The following is an 18,677-nucleotide window of genomic DNA, read 5'->3' on the forward strand; positions in this document are numbered from 1 at the left end:
AACAGCCCACTTGTGGTTCCTTTTGCAAAATCTAATTTCCTCCTAATTCATTAGTTTCACAGGTCTGAATTTTTGTATTTTGTATGCAGAAACATACATTCCCAGTAGTTGAGCCTCAGCTCAATAACTTAAATGTTGTCCATGATAACTCCTTCTGAAAGAGGACCCACTACCAGAATTTCTCAAGCTGTTTTTAAAAATAATGAACAAGTTGGTCTGACCTGTGGTGGCGCAGTGGATAAAGCATCAACCTGGAACACTGAGGTCACCGGTTCGAAACCCTGCACTTGCCTGGTCAAGGCACATATGGGAGTTGATGCTTCCTGATCCTCCCCCCTTTCTCTCTCTCTCTCTCTCTCTCTCTCTCTCTCTCCCCTCTATGTCTGTTTCATATTTTCTGCCATTGAAGTAATCTAGAAGAAGCACACCTTATTTTTCACAATCTTTAGGGAATTAATTTAGTTTTTCATAAAGGAGTTCATCAGATCAACCTCCAGTCCCCCACCACATTAAAGCACAAAAACAAACACCTGCTAATTCTCTTCTTCCTCTAGGTCTATATTATATGACATAAAAATATAAAGCCAGTTCCCAGCTTGGGTACATCGATAAGCAATGTAATCAGCAAAACAGGCCTAAATATACATATATACCCTTTTCCATAATCACGGAAATCCATGACACCTAGCCTGGAACTTCCAGTTTTAGCTGTCACAGTGACCCCATTGAGAGCACCCTTTTCCTATTAGCAATACAGTGGGAGCACCTTGTTCACAGGGGTCTAATCTGGAGCAGCCCAGAAACAGAATAAGCCAAAGCAGAAGGCACTTTCAACAAGGAGGATCATTACCTTGGTCCCGTGGTAGAAGTCATCCACACACGTGGCGTTCATGAAGGTCTGGTGGAAGTGGGTGCTGGTGTCGATGCCTCCGGGGATCACCAGTTTCCCAGTGGCATCAATCACCTTGGCCCCTCCAGGGATCATGAGCTCACGGCCCACCTGCTGGATGATGCCATTCTCAATGTAGACATCAGCCTCATGGGTGCAGTCATCATTCACCACCTTGCCTCCCTTGATGAGAATCCGCACACTGGCTGAATTGGCAAGCATGTTCCTATGGAAGATGAGAAGGGGACACTGGTCAAGGTCAAAGTCCCTTTCCACTGTCACCAAGCTTGCACCCTTTCCCATCAGAGCCCACACTCTATGGGCAGAGTTAAGTGAGTAGGGATGAGGAGGAAGTTTCTCCACAGCCTGAGGGCACTGGTCCTACAGCCAGCTGGGGTCACTGACCTCACAGCCGGACTTATTGGGAACCAAGATGCAGTGGCCGTCAGGGTGAAGCTGGGGCCCAAGGAAACATTAATATTTGCCTTCTTGAAATGTCATGTGGGTTCTACAGCCTTTCCATATCTACTATCTCATTTTATTCCAGAGAAAACCTGAGGATTGGCATTTTACAGCTGAGAAGGCTGAAACTGCTGAGTAAGGAATGTATGGCTACTAAGTAGCTGAGTCAAACCCAGATGCCTTGGATAACCAATGTCCCTCCGTACCACATGGTCCTGAAGATATCAGAGGCTCCTGGGGCGTGTCCCAGAGAGCCAAATCCTCCAAGCCTCACAGCTGTTTAATTCATATCATTCTTCAGACGGATTTTGCTTCTGTTTACCCTCCTCTATTTGTCTCAAAAAGTCCACTACCTCAGCTGCTTGCACATAATAAGCTCATCTAAGGAGCTTTTGAAGAGTACCTATGCTTGAGCCCCACCCCTAGAGATTCAGATTTATTCGGTTCAGGTTGGGTCACCAGAAAATATTTTAAAATTTTTATTAAATTTACTGGGTTCACATTGGTTAATAAAATTATACAGGTTTCAGATGCACAATTCCATAATACATCATATTGCATTATGTGTTCACCACCCCAAGTCAAGTCTCTCTGTCACCATCTATCCCATGTATCCATATTTTTAAAAGCTAATGAACTTCCTCAAAGTCACACAACTAGTTTATAACAGAGTAGGGACTGAAAGCCACATGGTTGTCTTCAAAGCTATTATGAACTGACTGTGTCCTCCCAAATGTCCAGTATGGCTGTATTTGGAGCTGCGGTTTCTAAGGAAGTTTTTAAGGTTAAACAAGGTCATAAGGGTGGGGCCCTGATGAGACAGGATTGGTGTCCTCATAAGCAGAGACACCAGAGTGCTCTCTCTCCTGCCCCTCCCACCCCTGTGCACCATGCGCATGCACAAAAGGCCATGTGTGGACACAGAGAGAAGACAAGATGGCCATCTACCAGCCAGGAAACGAGTCCTCACCAGAACAAGACCACAGCACCCTGATTCAGACTTTCAGCCTCCGGAACTGTGAGAAAATAAATTTCTGCTGTTTAAGCCCCCTTGCTGTTGACAGTCATTATGTTTCTCACCTCCTCCAGTAACCTCATTCACACTTCATTCCTACGATTTTCTCTGCTAATCTTTGCTACACAAAAAAAGGAAAGATGCTACTGGCATCTTTTTCCACAGCATGCCTGCTGTCTGCGTGTCCAAGTGTGTGAACATAACAGAGTGAGGTGGGTGGGGAGATACCTTGGACCTCTTAAGAGTTCCCACAAAGGAAAAGAACTTGAGCACAATTGTTCAAGTATCTGCTCTTAAGCACTGCGCAAGCTACTGTCTTTCCCTCTGCTCTGGTTGGGACAGCATATTCAAAGAATGTTCTAGTCAGTGGTCATGATCTAGAGAGGGTCAGTGTCAGTTTTACTAATTTATGATGCTTCCAATTACCCTTTTTATTCCAAAATGTGATATTGGTCCACTGGCTAACTTGACGCAACAGACAGAATGTTTATGTCCCCCTCACATTCATATGTTGAAGCCCTAATCCCAGTGTGATGATATTTGGAGATGGGATGTTTGGGAGGTATTTAAGTCATGACGGTGGAGCCCCCATAAATGGCATTACTGCCCTTATACAAAGAGACATGAGATCTCTTTCTCTGTCCACTATATGAGGACACAGAGAAGATGACCGACTACAAGCAAGCAAGAAAGATCTCACCAGGAATTAAACTGGTTGGCACCTTGATCTTGGACAGCCCAGCCTTCAGAATTGTGAGGAATGAGTTTCTGTTGTTTAAGCCAAACAGTTATGGTATTATTATAGCAGCTTAAGCTGACTAAGACATCACATTAGACAGAAATGAACATTATAATCAAATCATCATAATAACTGGGTCCTAAAATAATGTCACCTCCTTTAAAGACTTCTGGCTGTATCCCACATTCCTACTTGTTTAACCAAAAACTTTGTTCATCCAGCTATTTTGCCTAGGTAAATGAAAGAATCCAAATCCCCTGTCTGTCCTCCCAGGCAGAAATGGCAAGTATGCCAGATAACTAAATGCTGTTAGAAAAAAATAAGTAAGAGATAAGGAATTCTAGAGCCATATAGTTTCATCAAGTCTACCCTTTGGTCTGTTAGATTTCACCAACAGTGATCTTGAATCAAAGGGAACCATCCTAGGACTAACAGGGTGGTGGTATTATGCTGCAAATATAAAGCTCTTAAAATTTTTACAAGTTATTCAGGGAAGCACTGATGCCTTCCATAACAAGATGGTGGATACATTTGATATGCCAAGATTTACCCAACTGTACACATCCTGTATCCCCCAATTTTCTGATTCTGTGGCAAGGGTTCCTTGTGCTCCCGAAGCCGTGATACATTAGGTGATGTACAAGTTGGGGAAAGAGACTTCGGGGTGGGGGTTGGGGGATAACACTATAACCTGGGAGTGCAGTCTTTCATCAGAAAGCCTCTTCCTGTTTAAATAAGTAACAGTTATTGCTATCTGCTATCCAATAACTGTCCTGCTGGATAACAGAAAATTTCCCGCACCGCCCAACCCTCCTGCCTTTTTCACTGCTGCTGAGCAGTTCCAAGGCAGAACCCAAGGCAGAACGGCACAGGGGCATCCTGCTGAGGGGAGTCAAGGTTGTGGCAGCTGCTGCTTCTTGTTCATGAAATGCACACACCCCACAGTCCTAGAAGGCGTGCAGTGTTAGCCCTGCCAAGAAAATGACAACCCCAACACTGTGTTTTGGAATTGCCTGATTCTGTCATCACCTGCCACAGTTCCCCGGTGCCTGCAGGGAAGGTGCAAGACAAGGAGAGCCGCACAGTCTGTCCTGCCAGCAGCCCAGGCACCAGGGGAATTGGGGGCTCGGCGCAGACATGTGGGGCCAGAATGGTGCAAAAGACCTTCTTGCATAAAGACCTTCTTACATAATGACCTTCAAATTAATCTGATAGGGATTGGTTTCAGACATATATTTCCTCTTTTTTAGTAGGCATTGGTTTAAGTCTCACATTTCATCTTTTTGTAGAATCCATAGACATTGTGATTTTATAGACAAGTGGTCACTTTGATATCAAGGAATGCAGAAGACGAGGGTTACACAACTGCCCTGTGACACAAAGGACCTGTGGCATTTAAGCCAATCCTAATGGTAGCCTGGGGTAGTAACTGGAGGGGTAGTGAAGCCAGCCTAGGTCACTGGGGACACACTGAATGGCATGGCTTTTCTCTTGCTCCAAGCAGATGACATTTGTTAAAGGATCAAAGGGCAATCAGCAGCGGTGGTTTGGCAAAGACAATGAAAACCGGCAGCTACTTTTCTTCCTCAGATCAGCACCTGGGAAAGAAGCGAAGTGATGGGCGAGCAGTCTCTACAGGGGCGGTGGTGCTTACACCTGCAGTGTCCGGGGTGGTTCGGGAGAGGGAGCCTCTCTGAGCTGAAAAATGAGAACTAATTAAAGGTTCAACAGAACACAAAAGCCAAAAAGAGAACTTTGAAGTGAGAGGGAAATAACCAAGGGTTTAAGCCAATAAATTTAATTTTAAAAATAGTAAATAGCTTTCTTAATAGTAAAGCTAGACTATCTTAATATTAAAGCACAGTATAATTTTATAATTAATTCATAACTAGCTTTATCAACTCTTTTTTTGTGTGTGTGTGCATGTGACAGAGACAGAGAGGGGCAGATAGGGACAGGCAGACAGGAAGGGAGAGAGATGAGAAGCATCAATTCTTTGTTGCAGCACCTTACTTGTTCATTGATTGCTCCTCTCATATGTGCCTTGACTGGGGGGGGGGGGGGGTTCCAGCAGAGCTAGTGACCCTTTGCTTAAGCCAGCAACCTTGGGCTCAAGCCAGCGACCCTATGCTCAAGCCAGTGACCTTGGGGTTTCAAACCTGGGTCCTCTGCATCCCAATCCGATGCTCTAGCCAATGCGCCACTGCCCGGTCAGGCTTATCAACTCTTGAGTAGATTTAATGATATTTATATTATACATGTAAGGTATAAAGAATGAAACAAACACCTATGAACTCACCACCCAACCTGTCCAAACCAACTGCACCTTTCCCAATCAACCACCCAGAAATTCCCAGAGTCCCAGCTCTTCTGGATTCCTCTCCAGCTTGGGTCAGGGTCAGTGTCAGTGTCCAGCAGGGCTGGTGGAAGTGGCGGGTCTGATTTTGGTCACCTGGGAGTTTTGTGCAAAACATTTTGAAGTATTCTGTAAGTAGAAACTGACTGTGGAGGAGAACTGGGGAAGGCCCATCTCTCATCTGGGGCTTGGGCATCTCCATGGACAAGAGGGGGCCTGGAGACTAGGAACCTGGACAGGAAGAAGGGCCGGTCAGGCTGAGGAGTAGCACACAGAGGGCAGAGAGGCGGTGGCCGATGTCACACTCACCCTGAGACATACTGAACCCTTCCTCTGGTAGCTGTAGCCTATTTCTGCACCTAACTGGCTAGCCAGGAGGCCTCTAATGTCCCACAGGTCCTGTTTTCATTCACCCAGGGCTGGGAAGAATGGAGCCCCTGGGTGCCAGGTGAGGGCTGGCCCAAGGTGCTTGAAATTGGGAACTATCTGTAGAAGACCCATAAAGCATCTGAGTCTGGAAGGCCTCACAGCCTTTATTGCCTCACAGCAGAGAAAGTAGGATGAGACCCAACAGGTCAGGAGAGGGTGAGACTACAGGCGAGAGCCCAGGCCCTGGGCAGCGTCTTCAGGACAGTTACAGGAAAGGAGGCAAACACGTCTGTCTGTCCATGTGATGGGCGCCAACACGCACAAGGTGAACGAGGGCTTGCTTCTGAGAAAACGTGAAAACAAGCTTAGGACAAAGGAACAGCCACAGTGAAGCCCAGAGATGAGCCTGGCCTCTGGGCAGGTGAATATACCGGTAAGTCTGGCAAGAATGAGTCCTTAACAGGCTAAGACCAAGTAAGAGGCTTTAATCTCGTGGCTTCATCTGACCTGGCCTGGCCCAGTGTGGCTGGGCTTACTGAGCAAACACCACCCATGTGTAGGGGGCAAAAGCCAAATTCCAAAGGATTAGCCAGGAGAGGGTGGTAAGAAGTGGAGCTACAGACCACTTGTTCAAGCAGATTAGTGATGAGAGAAACGGGGTAATTGTTGGAAGACAAAGCCGAGAGTGCGGACAGACTTCTCTGTGTGTTGACAGAGCCCACACACGCTTGGTCTTTGGCATCTGGGCAGCAACCTCTCTCCTTTTAGGTGCCCACTCACTCAGGGAGGCCAGGAGCCTTTTCATTTGAGGCTCAGGGAAGCCGAGCACCAGCGAAGAGCTATAAGTGTGAGCTCAGTCCTCCTTCCCTGAGCCCAGCTGCTCCAGGGCTCTGACTGACGCAGGGCAGAGGGAGGTGTGACTCCCGACTGAAGCCTGAGCCAGGGAACACCAGGCCCTCATGACTACAGCCTCCATCACCGCCCTCCCCCTGACTGACCCTCCCCCTGGCGGACCCCCTGGCAGATGCCCCGGCCTGCTGTGCTTTCTCCCTCCCACCAGCTGTCTCCAGGCCCAGAAGGAATTCCATCATCTCCCTTGTAAGGGCAGCAGCTGCCGCTCCAGGGCTGTCAGTGACCCAGAGGGGCTGTTTCCTAGAACGCCACCCAGGCGGAGGGGCCAGCACCCGTGCCAGAAGACGGCCAAGGGCTCTGCTCGACCTGCAGCCTGCATCCTCAGGAGCGGGTGGGGAAAGGCAGCCCAGGGGCAAGAAGGAGTTTCCCTGAGGATGGAAGTACCGCACCCCTGGGCTGCCTGTAAACTGGGGCTTATTTCTAGATTTAGGAAAGAAATTGAGCGGGAGAAGAAAACTTCTACTTTTTTTTCTAAACTGAAAATGAGTAGGGACTACTACATATAGCCATAGACAACATCTCACAAACAACCGAGGGAAAGCAGCAGGACACAAATTAGTAAATACGGTCTGATTCCATTCACACAACATTCAAAATCGGGCAAAAGCGAATTACACTGCTTAAGTAGAACCAGGAAGAAAAACCAAGGCAGTGGTTTTCAGAAAAGTCAGGATACGGTTATCACCGGGGGGCATGGCGGGGCTGAGCTGAGAGGGGTGCCCGTGGGGGAAGGCTCCTGAAAGCTGCATATACTCGATCTAGCCTTTTACCTGGGGTGCAGGGGGAGTTGAGTTACACAGGTAACTTTAAATTATTCTTTATACTCTACATATATATTTTTGCGCTTTTCTGTATGTATCCCATAAAACATTTAAAAATTAAAAAGAAAAACAGGCCCCAGCTGGGTAGCTCAGTTGTTTAACAGTGTCATCCCAATATGCCAAGGTTGTGGGCTCCATCCCTGGTCAGGACACATACAAGAGACAATCAATAACTGTATAAATAAGTAAAATAACAAATCAATGTTTCTCTCTCTCTCCCTTTCTAAGATAAAAACAACAACTAAAAAAAAGCCCAACCTGTGGTGGCACAGTGGATAAAGTATTGACCTGGAACGCTGAGGTGGCCAGTTCAAAATCTGGGGCTTAGCCCTGGCCGGTTGGCTCAGTGGTAGAGCGTCGGCCTGGCGTGCAGGAGTCCCGGGTTCGATTTCCGGCCAGGGCACACAGGAGAAGCGCCCATCTGCTTCTCCACTCCTCTCCCTCTCCTTCCTCTCTGTCTCTCTCTTCCCCTCCCGCAGCCAAGGCTCCACTGGAGCTAAGTTGGCCTGGGCACTGAGGATGGCTCTATGGCCTCTGCTTCAGGCGCTAGAATGGCTCTGGTTGCAACAGAGTGACGCCCCATATGGGCAGAGCATCGCCCCCTGGTGGGCATGCCGGGTGGATCCTGATCGGGCGCATGCTGTCTGTCTGACTGCCTCCCCGTATCCAGCTTCAGAAAAATACAAAAAAAAAAAAAAAAGAAAAGAAAAAAATCCGGGACTTGCCTGGTCAAAGCACATATGGGAGTTGATGCTTCCTGCTCCTCCCCCCTTCTCTCTCTCTCTCTCCTCTCTAAAATGAATAAGATCTTAAAAAAAAAGAACAGCATACCAGTAAACAAAAATAATATGTCAAGCACTGTTACAATGATATAAAAATATGCACACAAAAAACAGACCAGGTGAAAACAAAGAAAGTTTGTGTTATGGGATTATAGGAAATTTTCCCCTTCTATTATTCAAACTTACTATGTAAGATTACATTGATTTTATAATAAAAAGATATGGTAATTTAAAACCACATACACATGTTTATATGTTTGAAAAAAATTGAGATAAGGGGAAAACTTTCCCTTCTTTTTAGGAAGTCATGACTTCATCTGCTACCTTCTGGAAGACTTCTTAAAAGGACTGGGCTTTAGGACAAATCAGTCTTCTTCCTTATTTTGACTCAAATAGATTTCAGAAGGGCACAGACATTTTTCTCTGTGATGTAAGATTCCTTCAAAGAGGTTCCACAAAATCCACTATGTACTTAAAACGTGCTTCTAGCTCTCTCTCCCAAATGCAATGCTTATACCTGTCATTGACTTTATACCAATGGTGCTTCTGCCCAATCAGTGACATCCCTGCTTCTGTGCCTGCTCTTGCCAGCTTCTCATGGACCTGGCACTCCTCCATCCCTGAGGTAAACGGGTATTTTCACTCCAATCCAGAATTCCTGGAGTCTGAGAAGCAAATCCAATCAGTGCCTGTGGGAATACATGATTAAGGGAACCCAGTTTCGAGGTGATGGGCAGCAAGGCCACGGGTGAGACACGGTGGACCCGGTCATTTTCTTTTTTTTTTGACAGAGACAGAGTCAGACAGAGGGACAGATAGGGACAGACAGACAAGAAGGGAGAGAGATAAGAAGCATTAATTCTTCATTGTGGCACCTTAGTTGTTCATTAATTGCTTTCTCATATGTGCCTTAATGGGGGGGGGGGGTTACAGCAGACCGAGTGACCCCTTGCTCGAGCCAGCGACCTTGGGCTCAAGCTGGTAAGCCCGCGCTCAAGCCAGCAACCTCAAGGTCTTGAACCTGAGTCCTCCGAGTCCCAGTCCGACGCTCTATTCACTGTGCCGCCTGGTCAGGCGACCCAGTCATTTTCTTGCAGAAGACGAACTCACATGAGTGAGACAGCTGAGCTCATGCAGAAAGTACCGTGCCAAGTGGAGCAAGTGGGCACTCAAAGAAGACTTAAAGAGAGGACTATGGGTGAAAATAACCAAGTGCCCTCAACTGGCTCAGTGCTGCCACTAACCTGATGGTGTCTGCATTGCAGAGGTATGCTTGAGAGAGCGGTGGGCAGGAGTGGGGGGGGGGGGGACACAGAGGATGCAAGGGGACTCTGAGGAGGAAACCGAGTGGGTGATGGGTAGAGCAGTGCCTTGAGCACCAAACTTCCTTAACTACTCCAAGACTTCTCAGAGCAAAGCGGGTGCCATCAGCATATCCTCGCCACTAGTCTTATGTGTCGGGCTCACACACAATTTCATGTAAGCCTTACAACAACCTTACGAAGTAGACATCATTATCCCAGGTGATGGCTGAGGAAACTGTAGGCTGGAATTCATACTACTAGACTAGAACTCCTTGAGAGCAAAGCCCAGACCTTATTTCCTCCTTTAGAGGGCTTGGCACTCAGAGGGGCTTCCTTAAATGTTGACTGAAGGAAGGCAGGAGGCTTGATCAATGAGACAGCGGTGTGAAAACACTGTGTGTGTCAGCCACAGTAAGGGGCTGGAAGTAATGGGAAGGAGGGCTACTCCAGCTGGTTGGGGAGTGTTTGGTGCAAAGCCTGGGGCAGAGAAACAAAGCAGGCATTCTCTGGGAGAGAAAAAAAGACAAGAAAAAGAGGCAAGCAGGTATGGGTTGAGGACAGCCAGCAAACTAATTATATATATAAAAGACAGCCAGCAGACTAATTATATATATAAATGGCCTTGAGCGGAGGGTCAGACTGTGATGAGGAAGCAGCTTGGAGAGTCAGGGTGTGAAGTCAAAGAGCACAGAGAGGGGCTCAGGCTTCTGAATGAGATCCGGGGGCACGGGACGGCCTGGAGCATTCACAGTGAGGGGAGGAGGAGGAGGAGACATGATGTGGGGGCTGGTCTTCCTGCTTCTTTACCTGGCCCAGGCTGACTGCAGCCAGGAGAGCAGCGACCGCAGTAACTCAGGTATGAGGATGTGGTGGTTAATTAGAAGGTGCCCTAGATTAGAAGGCAGGAGCAGAGCTGGGAAAGGACTGAATGCTGGAGCTTCTCTGGAGGGAAAGGAAGGCAGACTAGGGACGGCAGGAAGAATGGTGGCATGGGCAAACCAGGCAGAGCGGAGACTGGTGTGGACAGATGGAGGCCAGCTGTCAGGGCGCCTGCGATCTGTGGGAACCCAATAATAAAACTGAGTTCAGCTTCTCTCTCCAGGAATCCTTTAGATTAGTAAGAAGATGGTAACTGACCCAATCAGCCAACGTAAGGGGGTGACCGCAGAACACCTACTGAGTGCTCCTATGTGTCAGGGGCCATGAAGGTTCTGGCATTTCATTGAAATTACTGCACAACTGCCCTTGGAGGTGATAACACTATTTCCACTGGACATATGGAGGTGATGATTTCCCAAGGTCACCCAGCTTTATGGAAAAAAAACAGAAGTAGGGGTAATTCTAAACACCAAATAATATCAGAATCAGAAGGTGATGGCTAACATTTTGCCTTACTCAGGTGTTGAGCATTTAGGAGACATTTCAAACAAAATACTCAGGTACTATCCATTCTACCTACCAAATCTGTTCCTTATCAAAGCCTCTGTTCAGGCCTTTAGCTTCTACCTGAACTATGACATCACTATTACCTGGATACTCCAAATGGGTCTCCAAGCCACTACACTGTTAGCATATTAAGCTTGCTAAGATGTAAATCAGATCACAGAGGCAGGCCTGTCACCTCCTATAGGTTTAACACTAAGCCAGAAGCTGCACCAACCCCCAGGAGCTCACAAGTTTGAAGTGGAAAGAAATGCATAAACAAACATTTCAATATACGTGAAGAGGAGGGCTGTGTCAGAACCCGGGTACCTGGAGGAGCAGGAGGAAGGCACTGGTCACTGAGTGAGATGGAGGACTGCTCAGAGAAAGCACCTTCGAGGCGAGTCTTGAGGGTTGATTAGGAGTTCACCAGGAGGTGAGGGAGAACCCAAACGAGGGTATTCTAGACAGAAGCCAGCAGTGTGATCCAGCTCGAGCATTTAGGATGGCTGGTGTATTTGACGTATGAGGGTGGAGAGCAGGTAGGGGCCAAACCACCCACAACCCGTGGAACATGCTGAGAGTGTGGACTAGATGCTAAGTGTGGCTGGAATGCTTGCTAGTAGGGCAAGCAAAGAAATGACCCCATTAGATTTGCCTTTTAGGTAAAGATTGAAAGTATAAAGTACAAAAGTAAACATAGAGCCTGACCAGGCAGTGGCGCAGTGGATAGAGTGTTGACTTGGGATGCTGAGGACCCAGGATCGAAACTCTGAGGTTCTGGCTTGAGTGTAGGCTCACCCAGCTTGAGCACGGTCTTGCTGGCTTGAGTGTGGGATTGTAAACATGATCCCATGGTTGCTGGCTTCAGCAAGGGGTCATAGGGTCCGCTGGAGCCCCCAACCACTACCCCGGGTCAAGGCACATATGAGAAAGCAATCAATGAACAACTAAAGTGCTACAACAAGCTGATGCTTCTCATCTCTGTCCCCTCCTGTCTCTTTTTCTCTCTTACTGTACAAAACAAAACAAAAACACACAGAAAGATACGTTTATAAATTCTGGCTGGAGTAAGCTATTCTTAGCATAATCCAAAACCAGAAATAAAAGAAGACTGATTTAGAGTGACTATACTACAATGAAAAACTGTGATATAACAAAAGATACCACAAGCTACTTTTAGTAAAAATGAGTAAACAGTAAACAAGACTACCACTGAGTTAAGAAAACTGAAAAGAAAACAAACAAATCAAGATTTCAAAGTGGCTCTACTAGAAAAGCCAAATCCAACAGTGGATTACAAACAACAGCTGATGCCAACCCAAGAAGACCTAGAAATAATACAACTGAAAATTGGAGGCAGATAACACCAACCCTAGACTCAACCAGCTCTACAAACAACACACCCAAACACACAGACATAATGAGAAGAAAGAGAAGTGCAATCCAAGTGAATCAACAAGAGAAACCTCCAGAAAATGAACTGAGTGATATGGAAATAACCAACTATCAGATGTAGAGTTTAAACTAAGGATTATTAGAATTCTGAAAGATCTTAGAACAACAATAAATGGACACAATGAGCACATAAATAAAGAGATTACAAGCATCAAAAAGGACATTGAAATAATAAAAAGAACCAGTCGGAAATGACAAATACAATATCAGAAATAAGACTACACTAGAAGCAATTAACAGTGTAGTCTGGATAAAGCAGAGGATCGAATTAGCAATTTAGAAGACAAGATAAATGAAAACACAGAAGCGGAGCAGCAAAAACAAAAGAGGCTGAAAAAAATCTGAGGAAACTCTAAGAGAGCTCTGTGACAACCTAAAGAGAAACAACATCCGCATCATAGGGGTTCCTGAAGAAGAAGAGAAAGAACAAGGGATAGAGACCTTGTTCAATGAAATCAGAGCTGAAAACTTCCCTAAATTGATGCAGGGAAAAGTCACAGAAGTTCAAGAAGCACAGAAAACTCCATTAAAGAGAAACCAAAGAAAACTACACCAAGATACATCATAATTAAAATACCAGAGCTAAGTGATATAGAGAAAATATTAAGAGCTGCTAGAGAAAAAAAGGCCATCACCTACAAAGGAGCCCCCATAAGGATAACTTCGGACTTCTCAACAGAAACACTTGAGGCCAGAAGGGAAAGGCAAGAAATATTCAAAGTAATACAGACAAGAGCCTACAACCAAGACTTCTTTATCCAGCAAGGCTATCATTTAAAATTGAAGGAGAAATAAAAAGCTTCCCAGACAAAAAAAAACAACAACAACAAAAAACTCAAGGAATTCATTACAACCAAACCAATGCTGCAAGAAATGTTAAGGGGCCTTTTGTAAACAGAACAAAAAGGGAAAAGAATATAGTAAAAGAGGAGTAAAGATTTCAAGAATAAAATGGCAATAAATAACTACATAGCAATAATACCTTAAATGTAAATGGATTAAATGATCCAATCAAAAGACATAGGGTAGCTGCATGGATAAGAAAACAGGACCCATACATATGTTGTCTACAAGAGACACACCTCAAAACAAAAGATACACATAGACTGAAGGTAAAAGGATGGAAAAAAATATTTCATGCAAATGGAAATGAAAAAAAAGCAGGGGTAGCAATAATTATATCAGACCAAATAGACTTTAAAACAAAGCCTATAGTAAGAGATAAAAAAAGGTCACTACATAATGATAAAGGGAGCAATCCAAAAGGAAGATATAACCATTATAAATATCTATGCACCTAATATAGGAGCAACTAAATATATAAAGCAGACTTTGATGGATATAAAGGGCGAGATCAACAGCAATACTATAATAGTAGGGGATTTCAATACCCCACTAACATCACTAAATAGATCCTCAAGAAAGAAAATTAACAAAGAAACAGCAGACTTAAAGGACACACTAGATCAACTCAATTTAATAGATATCTTCAGAACCTTTCACCCTAAAGCAGCAGAATAAACATTTTTTTCAAGTGCTCATGGTACATTCTCTAGGATAGACCACATGTTAGGGCACAAAAGTGGTCTCAACAAATTTAAGAAGATTAAAATCATATCAAGCACTTTCTCTGATCACAATGGCATGAAACTAGAAATCAACCACAACAGAAAAACTGAAAAATTCTCAAACACATGGACACTAAATAGTATGTTATTAAATAATAAATGGATTAATGAGATCAAAGAAGAAATTTAAAAATTCCTAGAAACGAATGATAATGAGCATACAACAACTCAAAATTTATGGGACACAGCAAAAGCAGTACTGAGAGGGAAGTTCATAGCACTACAGGCATACTTTAAGAAGCTAGAAAAAGCTCAAATAAATAACGTAACCCTGCATCTAAAAGAACTAGAAAAAGAACAGCAAGTAAAGTCCAGAGGTAGTAGAAGGAAGAAAATAATAAAGATCAAAGCAGAAATAAATGACATAGAGGCTAAAGAAACAATACAGAGGATCAATGAAACCAAGAGCTGGTTCTTTGAAAGGGTAAACAAGGTCGATGAACCCTTAACCAGACTCACCAAGAAAAAAAGAGAGTGGACTCAAATAAATAAAATTAGAAATGAGAGTGGAGAAATAACAACTGACACAACAGAAAGACAAAATATTGTAAGAAAATACTATGAAGAACTGTATGCCAAACAATTAGACAATCTAGGTGAAGTGGACAAATTCCTTGAAACATATAATTTTTAAAAATTTTTTTTAAATTTATTCATTTTTTTTTTTTTTTTTTTTTAGAGAGGAGAGGGAGAGACAGAGGGAGAGAGAGAGAGGAGAGACAACAGAGAGAGAGAAAGGGGGGAGGAGCTGGAAGCATCAACTCCCATATGTGCCTTGACCAGGCAAGCCCAGGGTTTTGAACTGGCGACCTCAGCATTTCTAGGTCGATGCTTTATCCACTGTGCCACCACAGGTCAGGCCGAAACATATAATTTTTTAAAAATCAATCTGGAAGAATCAGAAAACCTAAACAGACCAAATACAACAAATGAGATCGAAACAGTTATCAAAAAACTCCCAACAAACAAAAGCTCTGGGCTGGATGGCTTCACAGGGGAATTCTACCAAATATTCAAAGAACTAACTCCTATCCTTCTCAAGCTATTTCAAAAAATTCAAGAGGAAGGAAGACGTCCAAGCTCCTTTTATGAGGCGAGCATAATTCTGATTCCAAAACCAGGCAAAGACAACACAAAGAAAGAAAATTATAGGCCAATATCGCTGATGAACTTAGATGCTAAAATCCTCAACAAAATATTAGCAAACCAGATCCAGCAATACATGAAAAAAATCATACATCATGATCAAGTGGGATTCATTCTGGGGAGGCAAGGATGGTAGAATATTCATAAATCAATCAATGTGATTCATCACATAAACAAAAGGAAGGAGGAAAACCACATGATAATTTCAATAGATGCATAAAAAGCATTTGATAAAATCCAGCACATATTTATGATCAAAACTCTCAGCAAAGTGGGAATACAGGGAACATACCTCAACATGATAAAGGCCATCTATGACAAACCCACAGCCAACATCATACTCAATGGGCAAAAATTAAAAGCAATTCCCATAAGATCAGGAACAAGGCAGGAGTGCCCCCTTTCACCACTCTTATTCAACATAGTAATGGAAGTCCTAGCCACAGCAATCAGACAGGAAGAAGAAATAAAAGGCATCCAAACTGGAGAAGAAGTAAAACTATCATTATTTGCAGATGATATGATACTGTACGTATATAGAAAACCCTAAAGTCTCAGTCAAAAAACTACTGAACCTGATAAATGAGTTCAGCAAAGTGGAAGGGTATAAAATTAATACACAGAAATCAGAGGCATTTTTATACACCAATAATGAACTCTCTGAAAGAGAAATTAAGGAAACAATCCCCTTCACTATTGCAACAAAAAAAATAAAGTACCTAGGAGTAAATTTAACCAAGGAGGTTAAAGACTTGCACTCAGAAAATTATAAAACATTAATAAAAAAATCAAGGAAGATACAAACTAGTGGAAGCATATACCGTGTTAGTGGTTAGGAAGAATAAACATCATTAAAATGTCTATATTAACCAAAGCAATCTATAAATTCAATGCAATACCAATGACATACTTCAAAGATATAGAACACATATTCCAAAAATTTATATGAAACCCAAAAAGAACAGGAATAGCCTCAGCAAATCTTGAAAAAGAAGAATAAAGTGGGAGATATCACACTTTCTGATATCAAGTTATACTACAAGGCCATTGTACTCCAAACAGCTTGGTACTGGCATAAGAACAGGCATATAAGTCAATGGAACAGAACAGAGAACACAGAAATAAACCCACTTCTTTTTTATTTTTTTATTTTATTTTATTTTATTTTTTTTTGTATTTTTCTGAAGCTGGAAACGGGGAGAGACAGTCAGACAGACTCCCGCATGCGCCCGACTGGGATCCACCCGGCACGCCCACCAGGGGGCGATGCTCTGCCCCTCCGGGGTGTCGCTCTGCCACGAGCGACCAGAGCCACTCTAGCGCCTGGGGCAGAGGCCAAGGAGCCATCCCCAGCGCCCCCGCCATCTTTGCTCCAATGGAGCCTTGGCTGCGGGAGGGGAAGAGAGAGAGACAGAGAGGAAGGAGGGGGTGGGGGTGGAGAAGCAAATGGGCGCTTCTCCTATGTGCCCTGGCCGGGAATCGAACCCGGGTCCCCCGCACGCCAGGCTGACGCTCTACCGCTGAGCCAACCGGCCAGGGCCTAAACCCACTTCTTTATGACCAATTGATATTTGACAAAGGAGGTAAGAGCATACAATGGAGTAAAGACAGTCTCTTTAACAAATGGTGCTGGGGAAATTGGACAGCTACCTGCAAAAAAATTAAACTAGACCACCAATTTACACCATTCACAAAACTAAACTCAAAATGGATAAAAGACTTAAATGTAAGTCTTAAAACCATAAGCATCTTAGAAGAAAACATAGGCAGTAAGCTCTCTGACATCTCTCACAGCAATATATTTGCTGATAATTATATCCACGGGCAAGTAAAATAAAAGACAGGATAAACAAATGGGACTATTATCAAACTAAAAAGCTTTTGTACAGCTACAGACAATATAAACAGAATAAAAAGACAAACCACACTCTGGGAGAACATATTCGACAATATGTCTGATACGAGGTTAATAACCAAAATTTATAAAGAACTTGTAAAACTCAACACCAGGAAGACAAACAATCCAATCAAAAAATGGGGAAAAGAAATGAATAAACACGTCTCCAAAGAGGACATACAGATGGCCAATAGACAGATGAAAAAATGTTCAACATCACTAATCATTAGAGAAATGCAAATTAAAACCACAATGAGATACCACCTCACACTAGTCAGAACGGCGCTCATTAACAAAACAACACAGGATAGGTGCTGGCGAGGATGTGGAGAAAAGGGAACCCTCCTGCACTGCTGGTGGGAATGCAGACTTGTGCAGCCACTGTGGAAAACAGTATGGAGATTCCTCAAAAAATTATAAATGAAAAAAAAAAATTATAAATGGATCTGCCTTTTGAACCAGCCATCCCACTTTTAGGAATATACCCCAAGAACACCATATCACCGACTGATAAAAAGAAGTGCACCCCCATGTTTATGGCAGCATTGTTCACAATAGTGAAGATCTGGAAACAGCCCCAGTGTCTGTCAGTGGACAAGTGGATTAAAAAGCTGTGGTACATATATACAATGGAATACTATGGGGCCATGAAAAAGAAGGAAATCTTACCTTTTGCAACAACATGGATGGACCTGGAAACTATTATGTTAAGTGAAATAAGTCAGGCAGAGAAAGAAAAATATCATATGACCTCACTCATTTGAGGAACCCAAGGAACAATGAGAACTGAGGAACGGAATTGAGACAGAGGAGGGATCAAAGGGAACAGAGGAAAAGAGGACAGAGGAAATGGGGATGATAGGATGGGATAAACCTGAAGGGAAGGGGGGAGGGCACTGTCGGGAGGGGGGCAAAGGAGATGTTGAGGGGAATAAGGGGGAGGGGAAATGCATTCAGGGCAATCCTAGAACCTATGTAAACACAATTAATTAAATTGAAAACATGAGTAAAAATAGGTTATGACGTGTTTGAAACATATATCTGAGGATTAATATAGTATCTGTAATATGCAAGAGCACTTATACAGTACTTACACATCTTAAAAGACAAATAAATATTTCAATAGAAAAAATAGGCAAAGGATTCAAATAGAAAAGCCACAGGGTGGGGTTTCTATTTGGGGTGAAGAGGACATAATGAGGTAATAAGCAAATGAAAAGAGGTTCATCTTTATTAATAAAGAAATTGGAAAGAAAACAATGAGATTACATTTTCCACCTATCATAATGGCACAGAGGACAGGGAACAATGCCCAGAACAAGGAGAAAAGCATGCACACTCACTGTCAGCAGGAATTGGACCTGGTACAACCTTACCAGAAGGAAATCTGAAAATCTGTATGAAAACTTAAAATGTGCATTCACATCTAAGAGTTTCTCCTAAGGAAATAATTGGACCATTGCACACAAATGTGATA

At 43.7% G+C, this 18,677-nt stretch overlaps 1 protein-coding gene across 2 annotated transcripts in view; it reads right to left on the reverse strand.

Annotated features, from left to right (window-relative positions):
• Positions 1–18,677, reverse strand: part of DPYSL5 (dihydropyrimidinase like 5) — a 93,992-nt gene that overhangs the window by 56,084 nt on the left and 19,231 nt on the right. The window contains exons 2-3 of one of the 2 annotated variants that reach the window (XM_066378700.1): positions 4,704–4,803; positions 851–1,115 (exon numbers count right to left, since the gene is read on the reverse strand). In XM_066378700.1, coding sequence (XP_066234797.1) covers positions 851–1,111 — 261 coding nt within the window. In that variant the 5' untranslated portion in view covers positions 1,112–1,115; positions 4,704–4,803. The remainder of the gene's footprint in view (positions 1–850; positions 1,116–4,703; positions 4,804–18,677) is intronic. The other variant, XM_066378699.1, reaches the window with a different exon arrangement.

The sequence above is a fragment of the Saccopteryx leptura genome, chromosome 3 (assembly GCF_036850995.1).
Source record: "Saccopteryx leptura isolate mSacLep1 chromosome 3, mSacLep1_pri_phased_curated, whole genome shotgun sequence".
Taxonomy (NCBI): domain Eukaryota; kingdom Metazoa; phylum Chordata; class Mammalia; order Chiroptera; family Emballonuridae; genus Saccopteryx; species Saccopteryx leptura.